At 44.4% G+C, this 22,831-nt stretch overlaps 1 protein-coding gene across 7 annotated transcripts in view; it reads right to left on the reverse strand.

Annotated features, from left to right (window-relative positions):
* FHOD3 (formin homology 2 domain containing 3) overlaps window positions 1-22,831 on the reverse strand; it is a 524,125-nt gene that overhangs the window by 119,394 nt on the left and 381,900 nt on the right. For 2 of the 7 annotated variants that reach the window (XM_055559616.1, XM_055559614.1), the window contains exons 11-14: window positions 22,620-22,727; window positions 19,299-19,631; window positions 18,599-18,673; window positions 13,893-14,006 (exon numbers count right to left, since the gene is read on the reverse strand). In XM_055559616.1, coding sequence (XP_055415591.1) covers window positions 13,893-14,006; window positions 18,599-18,673; window positions 19,299-19,631; window positions 22,620-22,727 — 630 coding nt within the window. The remainder of the gene's footprint in view (window positions 1-13,892; window positions 14,007-18,598; window positions 18,674-19,298; window positions 19,632-22,619; window positions 22,728-22,831) is intronic. The other 5 variants (XM_055559620.1, XM_055559619.1, XM_055559615.1 and 2 more) reach the window with 4 other exon arrangements.

The following is a 22,831-nucleotide window of genomic DNA, read 5'->3' on the forward strand; positions in this document are numbered from 1 at the left end:
ACCTTCAGTACAAGAAATGTTAAAGAAAACCCTTCAAGTAGAAGATAAATAACATCATATAGGCACCCTGATCTATACAAAGAAATAAAAACAATAAAAAAATAAAATATGTGAACATAAAGCATATTTATCATTGTTTAAATATGCTTAAAAGATAATAGATTGTTTAAAACAAGCATAATAATTTATCAATCATAAGTTGATAATCATATTATATATAAATGCTCAAACATCCCCATTAAAAGGCAGAGGTAGTCAGATTCAAGAAAAAAAAGCAAAACTCAACAATATGCTGTTTACAAAAACAAAACAAAACCCACTTTAAATATAAAATTAATTCCACCCAATTTAAATATAAAACATATAAAACATTCTACCCAATAATATCAGGATACATATTCTTTTCAAATGCACACAGAACATTTGCAACAATGGACCATATTCTGGGCTATAAAATAAAGCTCTATACATTTAAAAGGATTCAAGCCATACAAAATATATTCTCCCATACAAATACAGGCTCCTTCCAAATAAAGAAAAAAAAAATGTTCTCTGTCCCCATTTTTGTTAAATTAGAAATCAATAACAAAGACCTGGAAAATCCACAAATATTTATAAGCTAAATAAATACTCTGAAATAATCTATGGAAAAAGGATAAATCAAACAGAAAATTTTAAAAAGCATTTTAAACAAAGTTAAAATAAAAACACAACCTGTTAAAAATTTGTGGAATGCAGCTAAAGCAATACTTAGAAGAAAATTTATAACAGTAAATGCCTATATTAGAAAAGACAATAAATCTCAAAACAATGGCCTCATCTTCCAATTTAGAAAAATAAGAACAAATTTAACTAAAAGTAAGCAGACAAGTATATAGAGTAGAAATCAATGAAACAGAAAAAATTAGACAACTGAGTAACACCAAAAGCTGATTCTTTGAAATCAATAAAATTAATAAACCTCTAGCCTGATTGCTTAGAGAAAAAAAGAAGACAAATATTACAAACTGTAGGACTGAAAGAGGTGACTTCACTACAGATTCTACAGCTTTTAAAAGAATAATAAGGCCTACCTTTGTGGGCTCAGTGGTAAAAAATTCACCTGCCAATTCAAGAGAAACGGTTTGCCCCTTATCCAGGAAGATCCCACGTGACTCAGAGCAACTAAGCCCATGTCCCACGGCTACGGAGCCTGTGCTGCAACTGACGAGCCCAGGTGCTGCAAGTACTGAAACCTGTGCACCTGGAGCCTGTGCACTGCGACCAGAGAAGCCACCGCAATGAGAAGCCACACCAGAGAGTGGCCCCGGCTTGCTGCAACTAGAGAAGAGCCTGCCCAGCAATGCAGACCCAGCACAGTCAAAAATAAATACACATAATTGTTAAAAAAAAGAATAAGGGAATATTTTGAGCAATTTTACACCAATAAACTTGACAACTTAGATAAAATGGAAAAATCCCTTAAAGACAAAAACTACTAATGGTCACTCAAGAAGAAATAGATGACTTGATATGAATTGATATCAGATAAGCATCTTGATGAAAGTGAAAGAGGAGAGTGAAAAAGTTGGCTTAAAGCCCAACGTTCAGAAAACGAAGATCATGGCATTTGGGCCCATCACTTCATGGGAAATAGGTGGGGAAACAGTGGAAACAGTGTCAGACTTTATTTTGGGGGGCTCCAAAATCACTGCAGATGGTGATTGCAGCCATGAAATTAAAAGATGCTTACTCCTCGGAAGGAAAGTTATGACCAACCTAGACAGCATATTGAAAAGCAGAGACATTACTTTGCCAACAAAGGTCCGTCTAGTCAAGGCTATGGTTTTTCCAGTGGTCATGTATGGATGTGAGAGTTGGACTGGGAAGAAAGCTGAGTGCCAAAGAATTGATGCTTTTGAACTGAGGTGCTGGAGAAAACTCTTGAGAGTCCCTTGGACTGCAAGGAAATCCAACCAGTCCATTCTGAAGGAGATCAGTCCTGGGTGTTCATTGGATGGACTAATGTTGAAGCTGAAACTCCAATACTTTGGCCACCTCATGCAAAGAGTTGACTCATTGGAAAAGACTCTGATGCTGGGAAGGATTGGGGGCAGGAGGAGAAGGGGACGACAGAGGATGAGATGGCTGGATGGCATCACCGACTCAATGGACATGAGTTTGAGTGATTTCTGGGAGTTGGTGATGGACAGAGAGGCCTGGCATGCTGCAATTCATGGGGTCACAAAGAATCGGACACGACTGAGTGACTGAACTGAACTGAAGCATCAATGAAAGGTACTGAATGCATAGTTTAAAACTCTACTCTCAGATAGTTTCCCTGGTGAATTCTAAGAAATACTTAAGGAAGAAATAACAGTTCTACACAAACTTTTATAGAAAGTTGAAGAGGAAGGAAAGACATTTCATCTCCTTTTATGAGGTCAGTGTTACTCTGGTATACAACCCTTTTGGAAGATAGTTTACTTAATAATACTTAAGAAGCTAAAATGTACCTACCATATGACTGAACCATTTCATTTCTATTTATCCAAAAGAAATTAAAGCAAATTTCCATACAAAGATTTGTATACAACTATTCATAGCCAAGGAGATCAAACCAGTCAATCCTAAAGGAAATCAACCCTGAATATTCACTGAAAAGACTGATACTGAAGCTAAAGCTCCAATATACCTCACCTGATGTGAAGAGCCGACTCATTGGAAAAGACCCTGATGCTGGGAAAGATTGATGGCAAGAGGAGAAGTGGGTGACAGAGGACGAGATATTTGGATGGCATCACTAACTCAATGGACATGAGTTTGAGCAAGCTCCAGGAGATAGTGAAGGACAGGGAAGCCAGGCGTGCTGTAGTCCACAGGGGCCGCAAAGAGTTGGACATGATTTAGCAACTGAGCAACAACAATTCATAGCTGAAACTGAAACAAACCCAAGTATCAATCAAGAGGTAAACATAAATTGTGGTACAATCATCCAGTTGAGTACTACTCAGAAATAAAAAGGTCTTAACTACTGAAACATGCAACAAAACAGAGGAGTCTCAAAACAATTACACTAGCTGAAAAAAGCCAAACCCTCTCCAAGGGTACTTAATGCATGATGACATTTATATGAAATTCTCAGAAATGCAAACTAATCTACAATGACAGAAAGCCATCCGTAGTTGCTTGGGGATAGGGAAGGGCAGCCATAATCACAAAAGGGTGTGAAAAAATGCTTTAGAGTAATAAATTTGAGCATTATCTCAATTGTGGTAATAGCTTCACTGGCCAAACATATGTCAAAACTTATGTGCAATTTTCTGTACGTCAATCATACTGCAAATGCTGTTTTAAAATAAATGCTCCTTTGGTAAGTTTGAGTTGAGTAAAATCTTTTCATATAAGAAACAAATCTTATATTTGCTTTATATAAGCAAATCTTATATATTACATTTATTATATCAATGTTATATATCTTATATAATGTTATCTTATATAATATCTAATATATCTATATGAAGTTATTATATCTTATATATTACATTTCTTATATCAAAAATAAATCATAATCTCTGGTTAAATATTTACAAAACCCAAACTAACCTCCCAAATTGATACTTGAAACTATCACTTAATTCACAAGTAGGTGACTTAATATGAAGACTTAGAGGTCAATAATAATAATAAAATGGCAATTCAATGATGCAATATGGTTTCCTGCAATGGTGAGACTGTTGTCACAACCTGCTTATTAAACTGGGCTCAGCCAGTCTAATGATCATGGACAAGAGGAAACTCTGGGATGTGCCCAGCTACAAAAGTCATTTTGCTTGCCCTGAAACAAGGCAACATCAGAACCTTCTTCACGCCTTCAGGGCCATATCCCAGCTTTCATGATGAAATGAGCAAGTTCAAGGCAGACCTAAGAAACAGGTAACTTTTCTTCATCAACACTGCTACAACCCTTCAGGATTCTGTCACTGAAGATGGGGATGTGGTTTTAAAGGTTCCTTCTCTCTCCTCCCCAACTGGTCACACACCACTTCAGTACAGGTCTGAGCTTCCCAGCCACAGGAGGGACCAGCACGGCTCCCACAGCTGTGTGGAGCCCGGTCCCCTGTGCTGCCTTGCAGGCTGTGCTGGCTCATGCACAAAGGATGATGCCATCCTCCTGGCCGGGCTGGTGTCACGCTCTGTCCTGTCCTCCTGCCCCTTCTGCAGGCCCTGAGCCCAGGAATGCAGCAGTTCTTGCCCCTTCTGTCTTACTTCCCACCCTCCCATCTAAGACCAAGTGAGTCCTCTAGCCAGAAGGAGATCAGTCCTTTTCCATCATACATCCACCTATATTTGGCTTCACAATTAACACATTCTCCTGGCAGCTTCCAAAAACACTGACTGCACAAGCCCCTCCCATGTCCCAGTTTCCAGGCCATGCTGGCTTGAACTGAGGCCCATCCTTTTGGTCTTCTCCCTTCCTCTCCACTCCAGGCCAACTTACCCCCTCACCGCCCACCTGCACCCCCATCGGCATGCTCGCCTCTCCTCTGAACATGTGTCTTCCAAACACAGTCTCCTAACTATTCCAGGATCATGACTTGAAGAAAGATGTGCAATCACTCTATTTTCTTATCTCCCTTGTTACCTTCCCTCCTACGCTCTGCCCTCTCAGGGGAGGGGGACACGGTGCAATTTGTCTTGTGTTGGTGACTCAGTTTCCCAGACCTCTTACCAGAGGTGTCCGTCACGAGGACACAGGACCCATGCTGGTGTCCCCACCCTGATGGCCTCTCTTTCTCCACTTCCTCAATGAAAGTTCATTTTCTTCACAATATTTATTTGCCGACCATTTGCTTGTCTTCTGTTTTTGCCACTAGGGTGTAAGCTCGATGAAGCTAGGGACAGGGTCTCATTCAGTCAATGTTGGACTCCCAGGTCAGCATACATGGCCCATTCTAAGCACCCAATAAATACCTGCTGAATGAAATGGATGAGTATGTGGAGTGTGTGGTTGGGTGGGTGGGTGTTGTGTGTGTTCACAGGCCCAAACAGGTTTCCAGCTACCACCAGCTCCCATGGTTTTGTGCTAGGATTGTACAAAGACTAGAGAGTGTGTGTGTTTCTATCTCTATCTAGCTATCTAGATACTGATCTATATTTCTATCTATATATGTGTGTGTACACACACACTTTCTAAAATCAACTTAGAAACCCAGTCTCTTCCACTATAATAGTAAAACTTACTCACTCATGGCCTGGCTTTGTGGGAAGGGGGGAAATGGAATCAGGGACCCAGAAATACATTTTCTGAAGGAAAATTCTTCCCTATCCTTCCTACCCATTTTCACTCTGTGATCTGTGCACAACACCAGTCTAAAACCACTGTAGCCAATGAGAACTGGAGACCTGGCTGTGGGGAGCTGTCCCACTAGGAGAGGGGGCACAAGCAGGGAAGGTGGTGCCGGGCTCAGCTGACAGCACGGGACACCTGAGTGTCTAAGCCCTATGGGTGGAGCTGTTCAATCTATAGTGTTTTGATGAGTGATACTTGGACTTGCGTGTTACAGATCTCACCTACTCTCTTCCACACAAGTGAATGTTCTCGCTTCCCAACAGAAGCACAATATATATTGATACTTTTTAGGTTGCTATGGTGATGGTGATAGTTTAGTCGCTAAGTCATGTCCAACTCTTGTGACCCCATGGACTGTAGCCTCCCAGACTCCTCTGTCCATGGGACTCTCCAGGAAAGAATACTGGAGTGGGTTGCCATGCCCTTCTCCAGGGGATCTTCCTGACCCAGAAATTGAACCCAGGTCTCCTGCATTGCAAACAGTTTCTTTACCAACTGAGTTACACCATGTAGGAAGGTTGCTATAGACACTCTTTAAGTAAACAAGGGTTATAGAATTGTCTAATTTAAAAATATCAATAAATTCATAAACAAAAATATCTATTCCTAGGAATTTCCTGACAGTCCAGGGGTCAGGACCTAGCGTTCCTACTGCTAGAGGTCAGGGTTTGATCGCTGGTCAGGGAACTGAGATCTTACAAGCCATGCAGCATGTCCAAAAAATAAAATAAAAATGTAAAAATCTACTCTAATCTCACTTTCCAAAGGAAGGAAACAAGATAAGAGGTTAAAACTGCTCCTGCGTTTGTTCTCCTGGTTATTTGACAAAGAAGTGGGAGAAGAGCAGTGAGGAAAGGGGAATCTCATGCCGTAGAGACGTAGAGATGGCTGCCACTCAATAGCGAAACAGTCCAAAGGCTGCTGGGACATGCAGACATGGGATGCAGAACATGGGACAAACAGAAAGTGCTTCCATGCAAAACCAAACACTTTTATCTTCACAATTTACATGTGGATTCTCCAGTCCTGCTTATCTTAAAGATTTTTCCTTGACTCTTTAATCAAATGCCCAGTCCAGAAAGGTGAACCATCTTTATGCCATGGCTTTGTGAAACCCAGGTTCACTAATGCAGACCATGGTACATTTGTGAACCCCACTACAGAAACAAAAGGATGAACACATGATTCAAAGGGCTGAGAGCTGAAACTGAGGTGCATGAACCCATAAGAATTGTCACAATTCATTCTTCCTGAGGAAGTTAGAGAAGTTTTACAGACAGATGTCATCTACTTGGGTCTTGGAGGATGAGAAGGAAGCAACTGAATGAGCAGAGGAGGAGGCTGGTCAGAGAACAGAGCAAATATGAAAGAAGGGGGCCTTGGAAGAGCCTGGCAGCATTTCTGTGGGGTTGAAGTACAGTGAGGATGGGCGTGCTGATGGCTGCCGAAGTTGCAAGGTGTATGCGGGATCCAAATGTGAGAGATCCTAGAGACGATGCTACTCAGGTGGAGCTTGCTGATAAGTGGTGGGAGGCACTCAAGGTTGCAGAGCAGGAAATGTCACTTGCTCAGATCTGTATTTCAGAAAGTGTAGGAGACATACATCACTGCAATACATAGTCCACGAGTGACACAGATCCTGGGCTATATCTATGGCGGTAGGAGGGGTGAGAAGGAGTCAGATCCAAAACCCACGTGGGATGACACAGAACCTAGGTCCCCTAATGTCCACAATCACTGATGAAGCCATTGGGAAGCCAGACCCTTCTGCAAACTCCCTCTGTTAACTGATGGGTGCCTCTGCTCTCATGCACTTTGGATGTAACACCATTACTTAATCAAGACCACATTATGCCTTACAGGAACTCCTTGTTCACCAAGATTGCTATCAGGACCTAGCAGCAGGCCAGTAGAAAGCCTGCTTGGTGCACAGCACCAGGAGCACACAGATTCACTGCCTCTTGGTTTGAATGGTAGGGAATCTGCCTGTGTGGGTATCTTTTTCTGCTGTTGGCCTTCGTGGGCTCTATGCCATGAACTGTGATCACAAAGAAAGGCAATGCCTTTTATTCCATTTAAGTGCTATTCAGAATTTTTTTCAGTGATTTTTTTCATCTACTTTGATCAATTTAAATTAAAAATAAAAATTTAAAAGCCCATTGGACAATGGAACTCTTAACTCTACTGACACAATTTTTGGAAGAGTACTGTGTAGACCAAGTGATGGAACATGGCCAGCAAGTGTTTGGGATCCAGAAAAACACATGGATCATATATTCGGAAAAAGCAGTGATGTGAAAACCAGACAAGTAGAAGCTCAAGGCATATGTAGATACTAGCAAAGGCAAGAAATAATAAAAGGCCAAAGCAGACTAGAACAGGAAGCCAGAAGCACCCAGACACCCATACAGAGCAGTCCACGTGGAGGAGGAAATCAGGGTGAGGGAGACACGGGTACCAGCCAATGATACTCAGGGCAATGCTTGATGGGCTGGCAAGTAGCTGAGAACTACAGGAGCCAAAGTAACTGAAAGTAGGCAGGCAATGCATGGAAAAGGAGACCTTCATCCGGGGGGGGTGTTACCACATCAGTGCTGGAGACAGGTATTCTAGGGGTCATAGGAAGTGAGATCTCACAAGGCAGTGCTCAGGCTCAGCATGTCAGGCTCCCACCCTCATCCTAACTGCTTGGTCCCAGCTCCCCCAAATATCCCTGTGCTCTTTATTCCAGTGTTGGCAATCACCACATAAAACCCCACAGCAACAGACGACAAAAACAGCAGGACTCTTTCAAGATAGCAGATGATATAGTCATATTCCAAAGACTGGGGAAGAAAGAGGGCTCCTGACAGCCTCAAATGGTTGATCCATCTGAGAAGATGGGCACTGGAGCAGATGGGAGACGCTCCTGTGGAAGCACCTTGAACAGACATATAAACAAGCCTGCATTGCTGTTGGTATACAACAAATTGACCGGGAAACAGAGGACTGTTCACTAAATGGTATTCAAACAAGTGAAAAAATGTAACTTTGACCTCCGCCTCACACCATATGCCAAAATAACTTCCCGGGTAGAAAAAATATTTCCATGTGAAAACTGTAGCTACAAAAATATTAGAAGAAACCATGGGATAAAAACTGTAGCTACGATTTTTTCACCTGTCTGAATACCACTCGGCAAACAATCCAACGATTAGAAAAAACCATGAGAGAAAAGGGGACTTCCCTGGTGGCTCAGTTGGTGAAGAATCTGCCTGCAATGCAGGAGACACAGGTTTGATCCCTGGGTCAGGAAGGTCCCCTGGAGAAGGAAATGGCAACCCACTCCAGTATTCTTGCCTGGGAAATCCCATGGACAGAGGAGCCCAGCCGGTTGCAGTCCATGGGGTCATAAGAGTAGGACATGACTTAGCAACAAAACCACCTCCACCATAGGAGAAAAAGCTGTCCTCATGAGGAACACAAAAGCCAGAAGACAGAACAGATTAATAAATGTGATTCCAAGATTTAAATTGTTCTGCACACAAATATTGTAAAAAGAACAATGACTGAGGAAAGTAATAGGTACACCCACTGGAGTTTATAAAGAACCTGGACACCTCAGTAAGAAAAAGAACTCAGGGATCATGAAGCACAAATCCACAGAAAAGGAGAAGTGCCTTTACATATGAAATCATGCTCAGTCATAACAGGAAACACAAATGTACATTTTAATGACATACAACTCTTCACTGCTCGGAGAGCAATGGCTGAAAACTTGAATGGTGCCTCTTTGGCAGAGGGGTTGGGAACACAGGGTCTTTTACACATTGCAGCTGAGAACCAAAACTGGGGCAATCTTCACCAAGAGCAACTGGGCAAAAACCAATCAAAACTGTAAAAATACAAAAACCTGACTTACTAAATCTATTTCTAGGCATTCGTCCTAGAGAGAATCACACATGTGCAAGAGGACACTCAGATAATAATCACACTGCAGTATCATCAGGGCCCATCGTTACATGATTGGGGAGATGAAACAGCACCCAGAGAACAAAGTACTAAAAAGAATGGAGCAGCTGTAAAGAGACATTCAAAAGCAGAGACATGATTTGTATAACTGCTTTACAGCGTTGTGTTAGTTTCTGCTGCACAACAATGTGACTCAGCTGTATGTAAACATCTATTAGGGCCTCAGCACTAGTGGTAAAGAATCCACCTGCCAATGCAGGAGACGCAGGAGATGCAGGTTCAATCCCTGGGTCGGGAAGATCCCCTGGAGGAGGGCATGGCAACCCACTCCAGTATTCTTGCCTGGAGAATCCCATGGACAGAGGAGCCTGGCGGGCTACAGTCCATGGGGTTGCAAAGAGTTGGACACCCTGAAGCAACCTAGATCGGCACATACATATATTAAGGACTCCTGACATTAGTGTGTAAAGCAGGCAAGTGACTGGCATTTACAGCAGACAACAGCACTAATGTAAGGGGGGAAGGAGAACAGACTCAGTGCACAAGGCACATACTGGCAGGCCCACAGGGAAGTCCTCCCTGGCCTCCTAAAATCTCCAAGGTGCACCCACTGAGCTCTTAGCATCTTCACTTGCTCATGACCACCCACCCCCAGCTCACAGCACAGGGGCCTCATTCCCAGAGCACTTACTTCCCAGCCCCAGCACAAAGGCTGATCCGCCTCAAGGCACCTTCAGCCCCCAGCGCTGGGCTCACTGTTCCCTCGAATTCCCTCAGCAGCCACTGTCACCATACCGAACAAGCGTGCAGCTGCCTCTTCTGCAAAGGCCCACCAGAGGGGGATGTCGCAGTAGGGATGCAGAGACGATGCGCTCAGGCCAGAGCCACAGAGTGACCACGCTGCGATGATTGTCTGCCTGTTTGTTTTATTTGAATACTTGAAGATGAATGGTTCAAATACTCTTGTAATTTGTTTTCTTTTAAAAAGAAAATATTTAGAATGTTTCCACTCAAAAAGCACATTTTCAAAATTGAAGCATTTTAAAAGTCTGCTTTCATTAAACAGTTGCATCTTGTATCCCTGAGGGCTTCTGCAAATGGTTCTGGTCTTCTTATTTTGTTTTGTTTTGGTACAACTCAAGCTGCAATTTCATGAAAGTTAATGCTGCACTCTCTGTTTCTAACAGAGCCCTGTAAACAAAGCTGTAACAGGAGATGTGGAGAAGGGTTCGTTTTAATACCGCTGCTTAACTTAATTTGTATATTGTTTCTTCAGCTCTTCCTTTCTAGGTCAATTTATCATTCCAAGTTTTATTAACATCCAACACACTAATATGCTTGGGGAAAATATGAAAACTCTAAACTCACAGTAATGCCCAGTTGTAGTCCCAAAGCGGGCTGACCTGCCTGAAGGGGAGTTTTAGTTGGCGTGATTTTCCTAGGACTTCAGGGAAGTGAATCTTGTTTGCAAATCAAGGAAAAGGGTTTCAAGAACGCCCCAGTAATGCATGGGGCCTTGTCATGCTGTGTATTAGCCCAGAGTGTTCTGACAGAACACTCTGTCAGTGTGGGTTCTCATTGCAAAATGCGATTGTTCATAAGAGTGCAATGTTTTTCCTAAGAGATTTTCTTTTGAGTTTCAATAATTAGGGGTATATAAAACATCTCAAGGATAAATCTTACAAACCCTCCTGAAGTATAGACCTCGGTCAAAACAATCCTGTATCTTAATAAGACAGAAAATATTTCTAAATGTAAAAATAGATTACGGTGACATCCAAAGAATCCAGTTGTTGAAGAGGAAAAAAGAAAAAATCAAACTGTATAAAAATAAATATTATAAATACAACTGACATAATATGCTAGGGTGGTGAGATATGAATATGATTTGGAGTTAAGGATTCTCTTGTTTTTACTGGTTTTTATACTCACAAAACATAAGCTGGCAAAGTGAGAGTAGAAAGTGGTGATGTGGCCGGGCCTGGTGGCTTTCTGGCCTTAATGGAATGCCATATCTGATGTTTCAAAGTTGCAGATGGTGATGGTTGAAACAAAAATCATGCAAATGCAAAGAAGTAAGAAACCCTTTGCAGCTTTCCTCGCTGGTGGATACAGTGATATAGTGAACTTGCTATGGCAGGAGCGCACAGGGGAGAAGAGGCAGCTCAGAACAGGAGGGTTCCCTGCCTCGGCTGCCACCCAGCAATGGGGTCTCAGCACACGGGCTCCCTCTGAGGGATTTCAACCCAGTGCCTTCTTCAAACCGAGGACCACGAAGTCCTCACCCCACCAGCACCGGAGCATCTCCCGGGGTGTCAGACAGACTCCTCAGGCCGTGTGCACCCCAAGATGAACATCTCCATCCTTGCTCTGCTTCTCGTCCCGCATCTTCCATCTCAGTTCCTTGTTTCTAACATCTGCAGGCTCCCCTGCGTCCACCCTCCCAGCTGCAGCCAAGTCTGCACAAACCCACTACTCCTTTCCAGCCCTGAGGCCTCTGCCACTCCTGGGCAAGGTCACCTCTCTCTGACTTAGAGGCAGCTTCGAGCAGCCCTGGTCTCTGCAGCTTTGCCCCACTGGCTCCACCTGCACTGTGGGCCAATTAGTTCATGGCACCAGCTGTTTCAAAACCTTAACAGCCCAGGGTCTTGGGATGAAGTCCAGCCTCCTCCAGGGCACTCAAGGGTTTCTGGGATCCAGACCCTCTTCTCCCTCCCCCACTAAATCCCCCCAGCCCCTCAGGGGACACTCAGCTAGCCCCAGCAGGAAAGAGGCACAGGCAGAAGTCCTTCAGGGTCCTGAGCTCCCAGACCTTCCAGCTCAAACAGGACCTGGGTTTCCCCATTAGGACCTGGGAACAACATTCCTCCAAAGGTGAAGGCTTGGGAAACCCGTGGACCTCCTGTCCTTCCAATTTCTCAACCTTAGAAACCTCCAAATTGTCCACAATGAGTGAATAATTCACCTGGATCCTTCAATTGGCATTCACCTTGACTTTTCCACAGCCTAGCCCCAGAAACTATAGCAATGAATGGAGCCTACTTCCTTGCTCCTAAGGAGCTGGCGACCCGGCAAATGTCAGATATTACATTTACCCAGCAAATGTAATATCAAGTCAGACTCTAATATTCCTCACTTCAGGCTCAAATCTCACATCTCATAGGACAAAGGTTCTCTTTCCAGGTGACCTCTCTAGGAGCACAGGAGACCTCAGTTGATCCCCAGAACAAGTGCCCTAGGGTGAAAAGCAGAGATTTCATGGCAATCCATCTGCTACCTTATGACCAGGACCCAGCCAAGCCCAGATGTGACCAGCTCACGACCACACTGGACTGTGCCACCTGGGAGTCTGACACCAGGGGGTTTAGGTACCATTTTAGAAATTAAAGGTGGTGTGTGGCCAGACAACCCCCTTCTTCCAAGATCTCCAGTCGGCAAAACACCCTTCAGAATATACTGGAGACCATGTGAATATGGATTTGTTTTAAATTTGAGATTAAAGGCAAATGACCCCTGTGAATTGCTCACTTCTGAATTTCTGATCATTCACGAGCTGCTGGACATTATATCTCACCACTGTACACTGTCACTGGACCCACACAGCGGGGTTCAAGTGTACCTTATCATCTGCTCAGAAAACCACCCTCTAAGGTGAGGGTTGACATAATCGGCACATACCCTCAGGGATTAAATAACTTCCGAGTGAGAGAACTGGAACCCTAGCCAGTCTTCTCTAACTTGGTGCTCTTGCCATATAAGGGAAGCCATTTTTATTGTTCTAAAATTACAGGCCTTACCTTTCTCTTGTAAACACATCCTTGTGCAATCCCTTGCTTCTAGGAGTAATAATAAGTTCCTTTCTGGTGGTCTAATTAATACTCTTGCCAAGTTAAATGCCATCCATAGACCCATATAATTCATTTGTTTTCTGGTAGGTCCTGAATTAATAAAACAACACCTTAAAGGTGCCCTTAAAGGGTCCACTACCTCCTGATGTACATAGAATGAATCATTCAAAGGCGAAAATGGATGTGTATAACACAAATTGCAGGGTTAACACAAAATCTAGAACAGTTTTTAAGGGGTGAATCAAAACATTCACATTTAAATATTTTAGAACAAATTTGCATACCTATCTTTAGGATGCTGAGAGATAAGACAGTATTACCAATAAACTACCACCTCTAATAAGATAGTTACATAGTACAGTGTGAAAGAGAGAAAACAGTCTTACCTTTGGACTATACTCTGTCTAGGGAAATATTTCAGATTATTCTTTTATACTTTTCTTTGGGCACTCTTTTTTAAAAAACCTTTTTTATTTTGTAATGGGGTATAGCTGATGAACAAGTAATGTCGTTATACTTTCAGGTGAACAGTGAAGGGACTCAGCCATACATACACATGTATCCATTCCCCTGCAAACTCCCCTCCCACCCAGGCCACCGCATAACATGGAGCAGCGTTCCCTGGGCCTTACAGTGAGTCCTTGTCGGTGATCCATTTTAAATACAGTGTGGGTACATGTCCATCCCAAATTCCCTTTGGGCACTCTTAAACTGATTCCCTTCGCTTGAGGACAAGGAAGCAGTCAGTACATACAACCCACCTTTCAGGCCTGGCCTCCTGTGGGGGTGAGAGGGATGATGTGGGGGTGGTGGGCACGCTGGATCCAGATGAAGGTCTCGAGGAGTGATGAGAGTTGTTGCCAAAGCTGCTGTATCTGAAGAATACAGAGGGTTAAGTTGGGGGCAGGAAGGGACAGATAAATGAGTACAAGTCACTAGATGAATAACACTCGGCAAACTGTCTTAATTTTTACAAGAAAAACAGGTCTAGACAAGGTAGCACTGTTAGTGATCACCCTAACTTAAAGAAACTTACTAACTTCTTCATTTTTATTATTTCTTATTAGAGAAGCTTCCCAAAGTCCCAAACTGCTAAGTAGCGTGTTATGACAAAGGGTTTAAACAAAATCCTCATGTTTCCTTTCTAAGTGTACATTAAAACTAGTTGCTAACATAAACAGAATCCAAATTGCTTTGTTTTTTTTTAATTTTTTTTATTTTTAAACTTGACATAATTGTATTAGTTTTGCCAAATATCATGAATTATGAAGATTTTTCTTGCTTCTAGGATCAAACCTGCATCTCCTGCACTGCAGGTGAATTCTCTACCGCTGAGCAACCAGGGAAGCCCTGGTGGTGGCGCTGCTGCTGCTGCTGCTAAGCCGCTTCGGTCGTGTCTGACTCTGTGCGACCCCACAGACGGCAGCCCACCAGTCTCCGCCCTCCCTGGGATTCTCCAGGCAAGAACACTGGAGTGGGCTGCCGTTTCCTTCTCTGGTGGTGGCACAATCAGTGTTAATTCCATCAAAGGTATGCAGAAAACATCAGACAACTGACTAAGGAAACATCTTACTAAAAAATTCTCCTTTAGGTGCTTCTGAATCAATTTCATCTACTAGACGCCATAGTCTCGTTGCATGCCCGGCAATCAAGGAGCAACTGTCTCCAGACCTTCTAGGCTGGCCTGCCGCTTAGAGGCGCACATATCGAATGTTTTCACCCAACACGTCCTCAGAACCAAAATGACAGCCACTAAGTTTCAATGAGCTTTTATCATCTCCCAGTCAACCCTGACAAGTTTCAGGATTTGTTCAAGTCTAGGGCTTTCTTGTTTTTTCAGAATAGCTGTTCTTTAGCTAAGGTGGATTTAGCTATTATCAGCAGAGCTTTGTCCTACAACCTATTCAGTGACAGGGCAGGGCTGACTCTTCTAAATTGGTTAGGACACACTACTGGAGTGTTTGGGACTCCCAGGGCTGCTATGATGGAAGTGCACAAAGACCTTCCCATACACAGCGAATCCAGTACAAGTTCCCACCAAGAGAGTCAGTACTAACCATTCTAGGAGGCCATTTGATCTCAAAATATGGATATCCATTGACCAAATAAGTCTACTTTTGGAGAAGTTAACATAGCCTTACTTACGGTGATTTATATACTAAAAGCATCACACAGGAAGATTCTCACTGGCAGCTCCTTGAGATCATGGCAAAAAACTAGAAACTACCCAACTAGGTAACAGTGTGAGGATAAGAAAGTATGGTGTAACACTCACTGATGGAATGTTACGCAACCATTAAAAATGACTGCCAATTTATAAGTGAAAACATGGCAAATGTTCACAGTGTGTTTATACCTGCATACATACCGCACGCAACATCCGTTTATAATATTATACAGTAAGTTTGATTACAATTGTAAAAAATACCCTCAAAGGTAAAAGAGAATGTATAGAAGAAAGCATAAAATAAAGCTCACCTATTTCAAAAAGTGGAATACAGAAGTAAAATTTCAGATTTCCTTAGTGAATTACTATAATAGAACCTAAAATACTCATATTACCCCCAATCTATTCTGCTGTGTCTGCTGTGTTGGCTTCTTATTTGTCTTTTTGCTATCATGGGTTAGCTTGTGCTGAGTACCAGGCACCCTGGCAGGCAGATGGGGACTCACAATGCTACCCCACCACCACCCTCCCCTGTTAACACACCATCTTCATGGCACTTGGTTTCCGGGCATTCATCTTCTCATCTCTTAAAAGTCCCAACACACTGCCTGTCCAGCAGGCTAACTGCTTCTTCTCTGAGTGAGTGTTGGCTTGATTTTTCAAGTGGTGGTGGTGGTTTAGTGGCTAAATTGTGAATGACTCTTGTGACCCCATGGACAGTAGCCTGCCAGGCTCCTCTGTCCATAGGATTTATCAGGCAAGAATGCTGGAGTGAGTTGCCATTTCCTTCTCCAGGGGCTCTTCCTGACCCAGGGATTGGACCCATGTCTCCTGCATTGGCAGGCAAATTCTTGACCGTTGAGTCACAGGGAAGCCCGTTATGTCAATTACACCTCAATAAAAAAATTAAAATAAAAGAGGGTCCCTAAAATCATAGGCCACAGAAAAGAGAGAAAAGCAAAAAATAAGATGATATGAAAAAAAGGAAGCAGCAGAGAAGGGAATAAAAGCCCAGAAGGAAAGAGGAGAGAAGCAGCAGGCAGCGGGCCCTGCTCAGGAGGGAAGGAAGCTGCCCCAGACCTCGGGATTCTCCGGGAGACAGGCCCCGTGCTCTGGCTTCAGCCCTGCGTCACCCAGCCGTCTGGACACTAAGCTTGCTATTCTACACAAGCATCTAAAACCACCCCCTTCCAGACCAAAAGTGGGCATCCCGGAGAATGTTTTAACAGGATTACTTTACTAAAATTATGTCTCAAAAACATTATGGAAATAAAACAAGCATAGAATCATTTCCCCTCCTTTAATTTCTCTAATGGTTGAACAATTAATTCGACTACCTCGTGGTCTGTCCAATTTTGCATCTCAATTTCAGCTAAACTAACTGAATTCACTGCACAGAGTTTTTTGTTTTTGTTTTTAAAAAATTCTTTTTAACAACTAACTGCTTGGTTTCTATTATAACCTATTCAGTTGCAGTCCACTACTGAGCAGTCAAATGTGTAGCCATGTCGACCTGGGACAACCACACTGAGTGAACATCAGAAAATTAATAGGTACAAACAATATTTATACAGTATTCAAATTCCTGTCAAATAATTTAAAAATTATAAACTTTCCTCAGCTAAATCCAAGCTGATTCTCATTCACAAGCATGCATGCATGTTCAGCTGTGTCCGACTCTTTGCAACCCCATGAAATGTAGCCTGCCTGGCTCCTCTGTCTGTGGGATTCTCCAGGTAAGAATACTGGAGTGGATTGCCTTGCCCTCCTCCAGGGGATCTTCCTGACCCAGGAATCGAATCCACATCTCCTGCATTTCCTGCGTTGGCAGACAGATTCTTTACCACTGAGCCACCCGGGAAGTCTCACAAGCATGAGGCTGCTTTTCTCAATCTATGTGTATATTTATTTTGGCCAGTTCCACGTTTCTATTGCTCTCATCCCCCAGGACTGTGAGTGGTACTGAAGCCTGGGGCCACGTGGGAGGGACCCGGACCCAGAAAAGCCCCGTCAGGGCCTGTGAGTCCATCACCATTCTGGGCTAACACCATCCTGCTAGGGAAGATGAGGTTGCCAGGATATCTTTCTTCCAGTCAAATGTGTGGCTCATCACTTGTACACAGATACTATTATCAAGGGATATAAGAGCTATGTCAGATGCATTTCATGAAAATTGTGTGAAAGATCACAGTAACTCAGAATTTTAGACCTAAAAGAGACTGGTAGAGAACTTGTTGTTTGGAGGTATTCAAACAGGAGGTCACATACTCCTGAAAGTATACAAAGCCATTCTGGCTGAGTAAGCCATCTCCACTTACCAAACTGCTCTGTGCCTCCATTTCCTCACTGAATATACATGGGCCATCAGTTAATACTGATTTTTATTACTGATTTTGGACAATATGATTGTTTAAAATATTCAAACTCTCTGCTCCCCATTTTCTGCTCTGCAGAGAGGTCCTGATCCAGGCATCAGCGAAGAGCAGGCACATAGGTAAGCGTACAAACACCTGCTGAAAATTCCCTGAGCATTTTTGATTCGCACACCTCCTTCCCTCAGCCTCATCTCCAATTGGCATAGGAATCACTGAAGCATCCATATGTAAATAATGCAATTATATTAGCCAAGATATGGAAGCAACCTATATGTTCATCAACATATGAATGGATAAAGAAGATGTGAGTCAGATATATATCAATATATACAATGGAATATCATCAGTCATAAAAGAGAACAAAATAAAGCTATCTGCAGCAACATGAATGGACCTAGAGATTGTCATACTAAGTGAAGTAAGTCAGAAAAATACCATATCACTTAATAATACATATGGAATCTAAAATATGATACAAATCCACATATCTATGAAACAAAAACAGACTCACAGATATAGAGAACAGACTTGCAGTTTCCCAGGGAGGGGAGGAGAGGGCTAGATTGGGAGTATGGGATTACCAGAGGCAAACTATTATATACAGGATGGATAAACAAGTGCTACACTATAGCACAGAGAACTATATGCAACATTCTGTGACAAAAAATAGTGAAAAAGGATATGAAAAAAATATATGTATAACTGAGTCACTTTGCTGTACAGAAGAAATTAACACTGTAAGTTAACTGGACTGCAATAAAAATTTTAAAACATAATTAAATTAATGCCCAGGAAGTGATTCAAAACGGCAACTGTTTGCCATCTCACAGGAAGTTATGAGCAGTGTCTGAAAGAAAATCATGTACATTAGAACAAAAACTGAAAGCTACAAAAGAGAGAAAGGAGATAAAGAAAAGACACCCACCTATTAGAAGAGAAAGACCGGAAGTTGTAAGGCTCGGAGGCAGAACACGTGCCCAGATGGAGAGAATCAGAGGAACTGTGAAAGGAAGGAAAACCCACTCAAGAGGCTGCCTGGAAAGTTGGCGAAGCCCCTCGCTGCATTTTGCAGATCAAGAGAGATGGGCTTGGGGCGGGAGGGGGGGAGGTGCTTTAGATTCTGACGTCATGCTTATGTTTATAAACCTTACCTTCATAAATCCATTTTTAGTAATGGCATTAGAACACAAGAGCTCCTCAATTGGCACAGACAGGATTTTCTTCTGTGTGTGCTAATTCGCTCAGTCTTGTCCGACTCTTTGCCACGCTATGGACTCTAGCCCACCAGGCTCCTCTGTCCCTGGGATTTCCCAGGCAAGAATACTGGAGTGGGTTGCCATGCCCTCTGCCAGGGGATCTTCCTCAACCAGGGATCGAAGCCATGTCTCTTACATCTCCTGCATTGGCAGGTGGGTTCATTACCACTAGTGCCCCCCTGGGAAGCCCATATTTTGCCTGCATGCTGTAATTAGTGAGTGGTCAGGGACTTTACACAACTGCTGCCCTCTGCTCTGACCCGAATTCACACAAACACAGTGCAAGATGAGCCAGAGGATGCAGCTAACACGCCCATGTCACCTTCCCCTGGGCAGCCTCACGCAGGCCACTACGTGGGCCGGATCTACCTGCTTTCCTGCTGGGACTCGGCTTCCTTCTCCTTGGTGGACAAGGGCGAATCCTCAAAGTCATAGGAGAAGAGGTGGAAGGGGCTGTGGGGCACGTAGGGCAGCTTTTCTCTGCTGGGTGATGCCTTCGGGGGAGCAGGCGCACTGGAGGACGGCCGAGAGGCCGGGGTGGGGCTGGGGGGCGGCCGCAGGGCGGGCCCCGAGGACCCTCTGCCCGAGGGGGTCCCCGCCTCAGCACTGGCCTGCAGCGGCTTCCCAGGCGAGGCAGCGGCGGGGGCTGCATCCTTTCCGGTGGCGGTGACGGCAACCTCGGAGGCAGGGCGGGCCTCGCTGCTGAGGCAGCAGCAGCGGAGAGGAGAGGGGAAGAAAGGGGAGGAAGAGAGATTGAGGAGAGAGGGAGCCAAGGTTAAGAAAGGGGAAAAAGACGTGTAAAAACTCATCACCAGCAAGGCTACCGGCTTCAGAATCCGGCGGTGTTTCTTGACCTGCGGCATAGAAGCCGGAAACCCTGCTTTTCCCAATAATCCTGACGCCCTGGGCTGGCCAGTCTGAGAGGTCAGACCAACCTGGCCTCCAAGCAAACAGGGGCCTTTGTGAGCGGATCTCATGGGGCCTCAAAGGCTCGTCTGCACCTGCCCTCCTCACCCACCAAGGGTACCCCCCAGTTGTGTTGGCACTGAAATTTCCACAATTTGAACTTAATTCCTTTGTCTGGCTCAACAGGGGATCCTCCTCCTAAAAAGCCCAGACTTGAGGATGAGGTATCCCACAAGCTCCATACTTAGGAGTTAGGGCTTGTGGATCCTTTCCTGAAAGCAAGTGTGGAGAAGGGAAAACGATGCCAGGAGGACATGCAAAGAACCCGAAATGAGGGGCTGGCAGAGTGAAGTCACATTTTGCCTGGTTCACAGGCACATTTCCCCCAGGCCTCCTCTACCACAAAACCGTAGACATCTAGACCCCTGCAGGCAGGCCTGACTCTGCCACAGACATAGTCATGGAGACTTCCACCTTCAGGGGCTGGATTCAAAATGTCTTTAGATGTCTTGATGCCCACCTCTGTCACTGGAGTCCTGCGCTGTACTTAGTCGCTCAGTCGTATTTGACTTTTTGCCACCCCATGGACCTTAGCCCACCAGGCTCCTCTGTCCATGGGAATTCTCCAGGCAAGAATACCAGAGTGGGTTGCCATGCCCTCCTCCAGGGGATCTTCCCAACCCAGGGATCGAACCCAGGTCTCCCCCATTGCGGGTGGATTCTTTACCCTCTGAACCACCAGGGAAGCCCACTGGAGAATCTACCTTAAATTCTGCAGTTTTCAAAACCATAGTCCCTTTCCCAGAGAACTTGACTCCTGGCCATGCCCATTTGGGAATGGAACATGAGCTATGTTTTTTTTTCTTTCCTACCTCAAATTCGGAGCTCCATCTGTGTATAAGAGCAGGGATATACTGGTTCCCCTGGCTCAGAGGGAGAATGGGATGAGACCACACTGCGGTGCTCAGGGCAGGCCTGGCACAGGGGGTACATACAATGGCACACACATGTGGCGGGTACACATGGCAAGCATCCAGGGAAACAGCCAGCAGGACGAGGGAGCAGTGGAAGGCACCGGCCCACAGAAGGAAGCGGAACCTTTCCCACCACTTTTAAGTCTAGCAGCTTGACACCAGGGAGCAAGTAGCGTCACACCCATGTTAATGAACACCCTGGCTGAGATCAAACCCTTGGGCTTCATGTGCACACCCTGTGCTTCCTGAAACAGAAAAGTCTAATTTGTACAATCTCTGATGAAGATGCCCTACAGCACCAGTCGTGCCATCAAAGATACTGCAGGGGTAGGATAAACTGCTGTCTATCTGCGTCAACAACCATCCCGTGTAAAGGCGGCAATGGTGGTCAGGACGCCTTTATAGGCTGCTCTTTCCAGCCAGATTCTTCCATCCGGTCTGGGGGTGCTACTGAACTGTTTAAGTCCCTGAGGGTGAAGGGCTTGTGTGGGTGGAGGTCACACCATGTACACTTAAGCACATGAGGAGCCACACGGGTGTATTTATTGAGGGTCCACAAAATTTTCTGTGGCTCATTTTCAGCCTAAGGTGGGACTGTCATTTGAACCTCCTACTTTCCCAGAGCATCCCTAACTAAAGTCACTACCCCCGAGCCTGGCACTCAGCACAGGCCAGGGAGGGGGTGCCCTGGTTAATGCCTGCCTTTCACCCCCTCACTCTCGAATGTGCACCTCACTCTCTGTGGACACCTAGTGGTCATTCCTTTTCCATCTCTACATTCTGCTGGCTTCTTCCTGGACATTCCCCAAGTGGGGAAGCAGTTCAGAGAGAAGTCCATGGCCCCAGAGAGCCGTGGACATTCCAGCGCATCCAATGGGCCTATCTGAGAACTTTTACTTGCGTTGGTGACCTGGAGAAGCAGGTTGCAGCAGCAAAGAATCCCATTAATTTTGAAATCGGTAAAAGATTTTAGCCTTTTGACTTTGCTTATTTGTGGAAAAACTAACAGCAAAAATATGAAAGTGCAGTGTAGTCAATCAAGTGAAGGAACTGATTATAGAATTATTTTTGAATATCAGAAAATGAAATTACCCATGATCAACTTTTATGTTTCATACAGACCTCATTTGGGGGGAAATATTCACCAAATTCACAAGTATCTACAAGGTGCCTTTCTGTTAAAATTGTTTGAAGACAGAAAGGATGCACCTTGGAGAGGTGAGTAGAGGAAAGAAAACTCCCCCAAAGGGTTGAAGAGCTCTGAGAGTCATTCTGGGCATGACAATAAATGCTGGGATTTATTTATTTATTTTTTCTGTGCTGTATGGGGGTGAAAAGTGGTCCTGTCCATTTGGATACAAATCAAAGTGCATTATTACTATAGCAGTCATCCACATATTTTAGATAACATTATACTGGTAAAATTAGCAAGAAGAAGGGGACACGTGGAATTACTCTTCCTATAGGGCAGAAAGGGTTAAAATTTTCTGAGTGTCTCATTAGTTATTGCCAATGTGACTGAGCCCAAGCACTCAGGGAGGGGACAGTGGGGAGAAAAGCAGCTGGGTGTGTCTTCCATAAAGCGTGGTGAGGGAGGCAGTATTTGAGTAAAAAATACAGTCCTCTAGGGAAAACGTGCTCAGTTATATTTCTAGGAAGCTAGTCACTCTGGGGCTGTGTGTGCAGGGAACCAGTGCGGAAGGGAGCCAGTGAGGAAGGAAGGAGGCTACTGAAGGATGCTGCAAACTCTCCATCAGGAAGGAGCCTCCAGGCTTTCAGTGGGAGCCAGGGAGGGTCCAGCCCTCGGTACCTGTCCTTGCCCTGACAGGGGGCATCGTCCTCTCTCTCTTCCTCTGAATTGGGCTCCGTGACTGGCTGCTCCTCCTCCTCCTCCTCCTCCTCCTCCTCCTCCTCAACCCTGAGACAAGGCCAGGAAAAGAGAAATGCACACAGAGACAAGATGGAAAAGCGAGATAAGCATTACAGACAAACAGGAAGATGAAGCCAAAAAAAAACAACAAC

The sequence above is a fragment of the Bubalus kerabau genome, chromosome 21, assembly GCF_029407905.1.
Source record: "Bubalus kerabau isolate K-KA32 ecotype Philippines breed swamp buffalo chromosome 21, PCC_UOA_SB_1v2, whole genome shotgun sequence".
Lineage (NCBI taxonomy): Eukaryota > Metazoa > Chordata > Mammalia > Artiodactyla > Bovidae > Bubalus > Bubalus kerabau.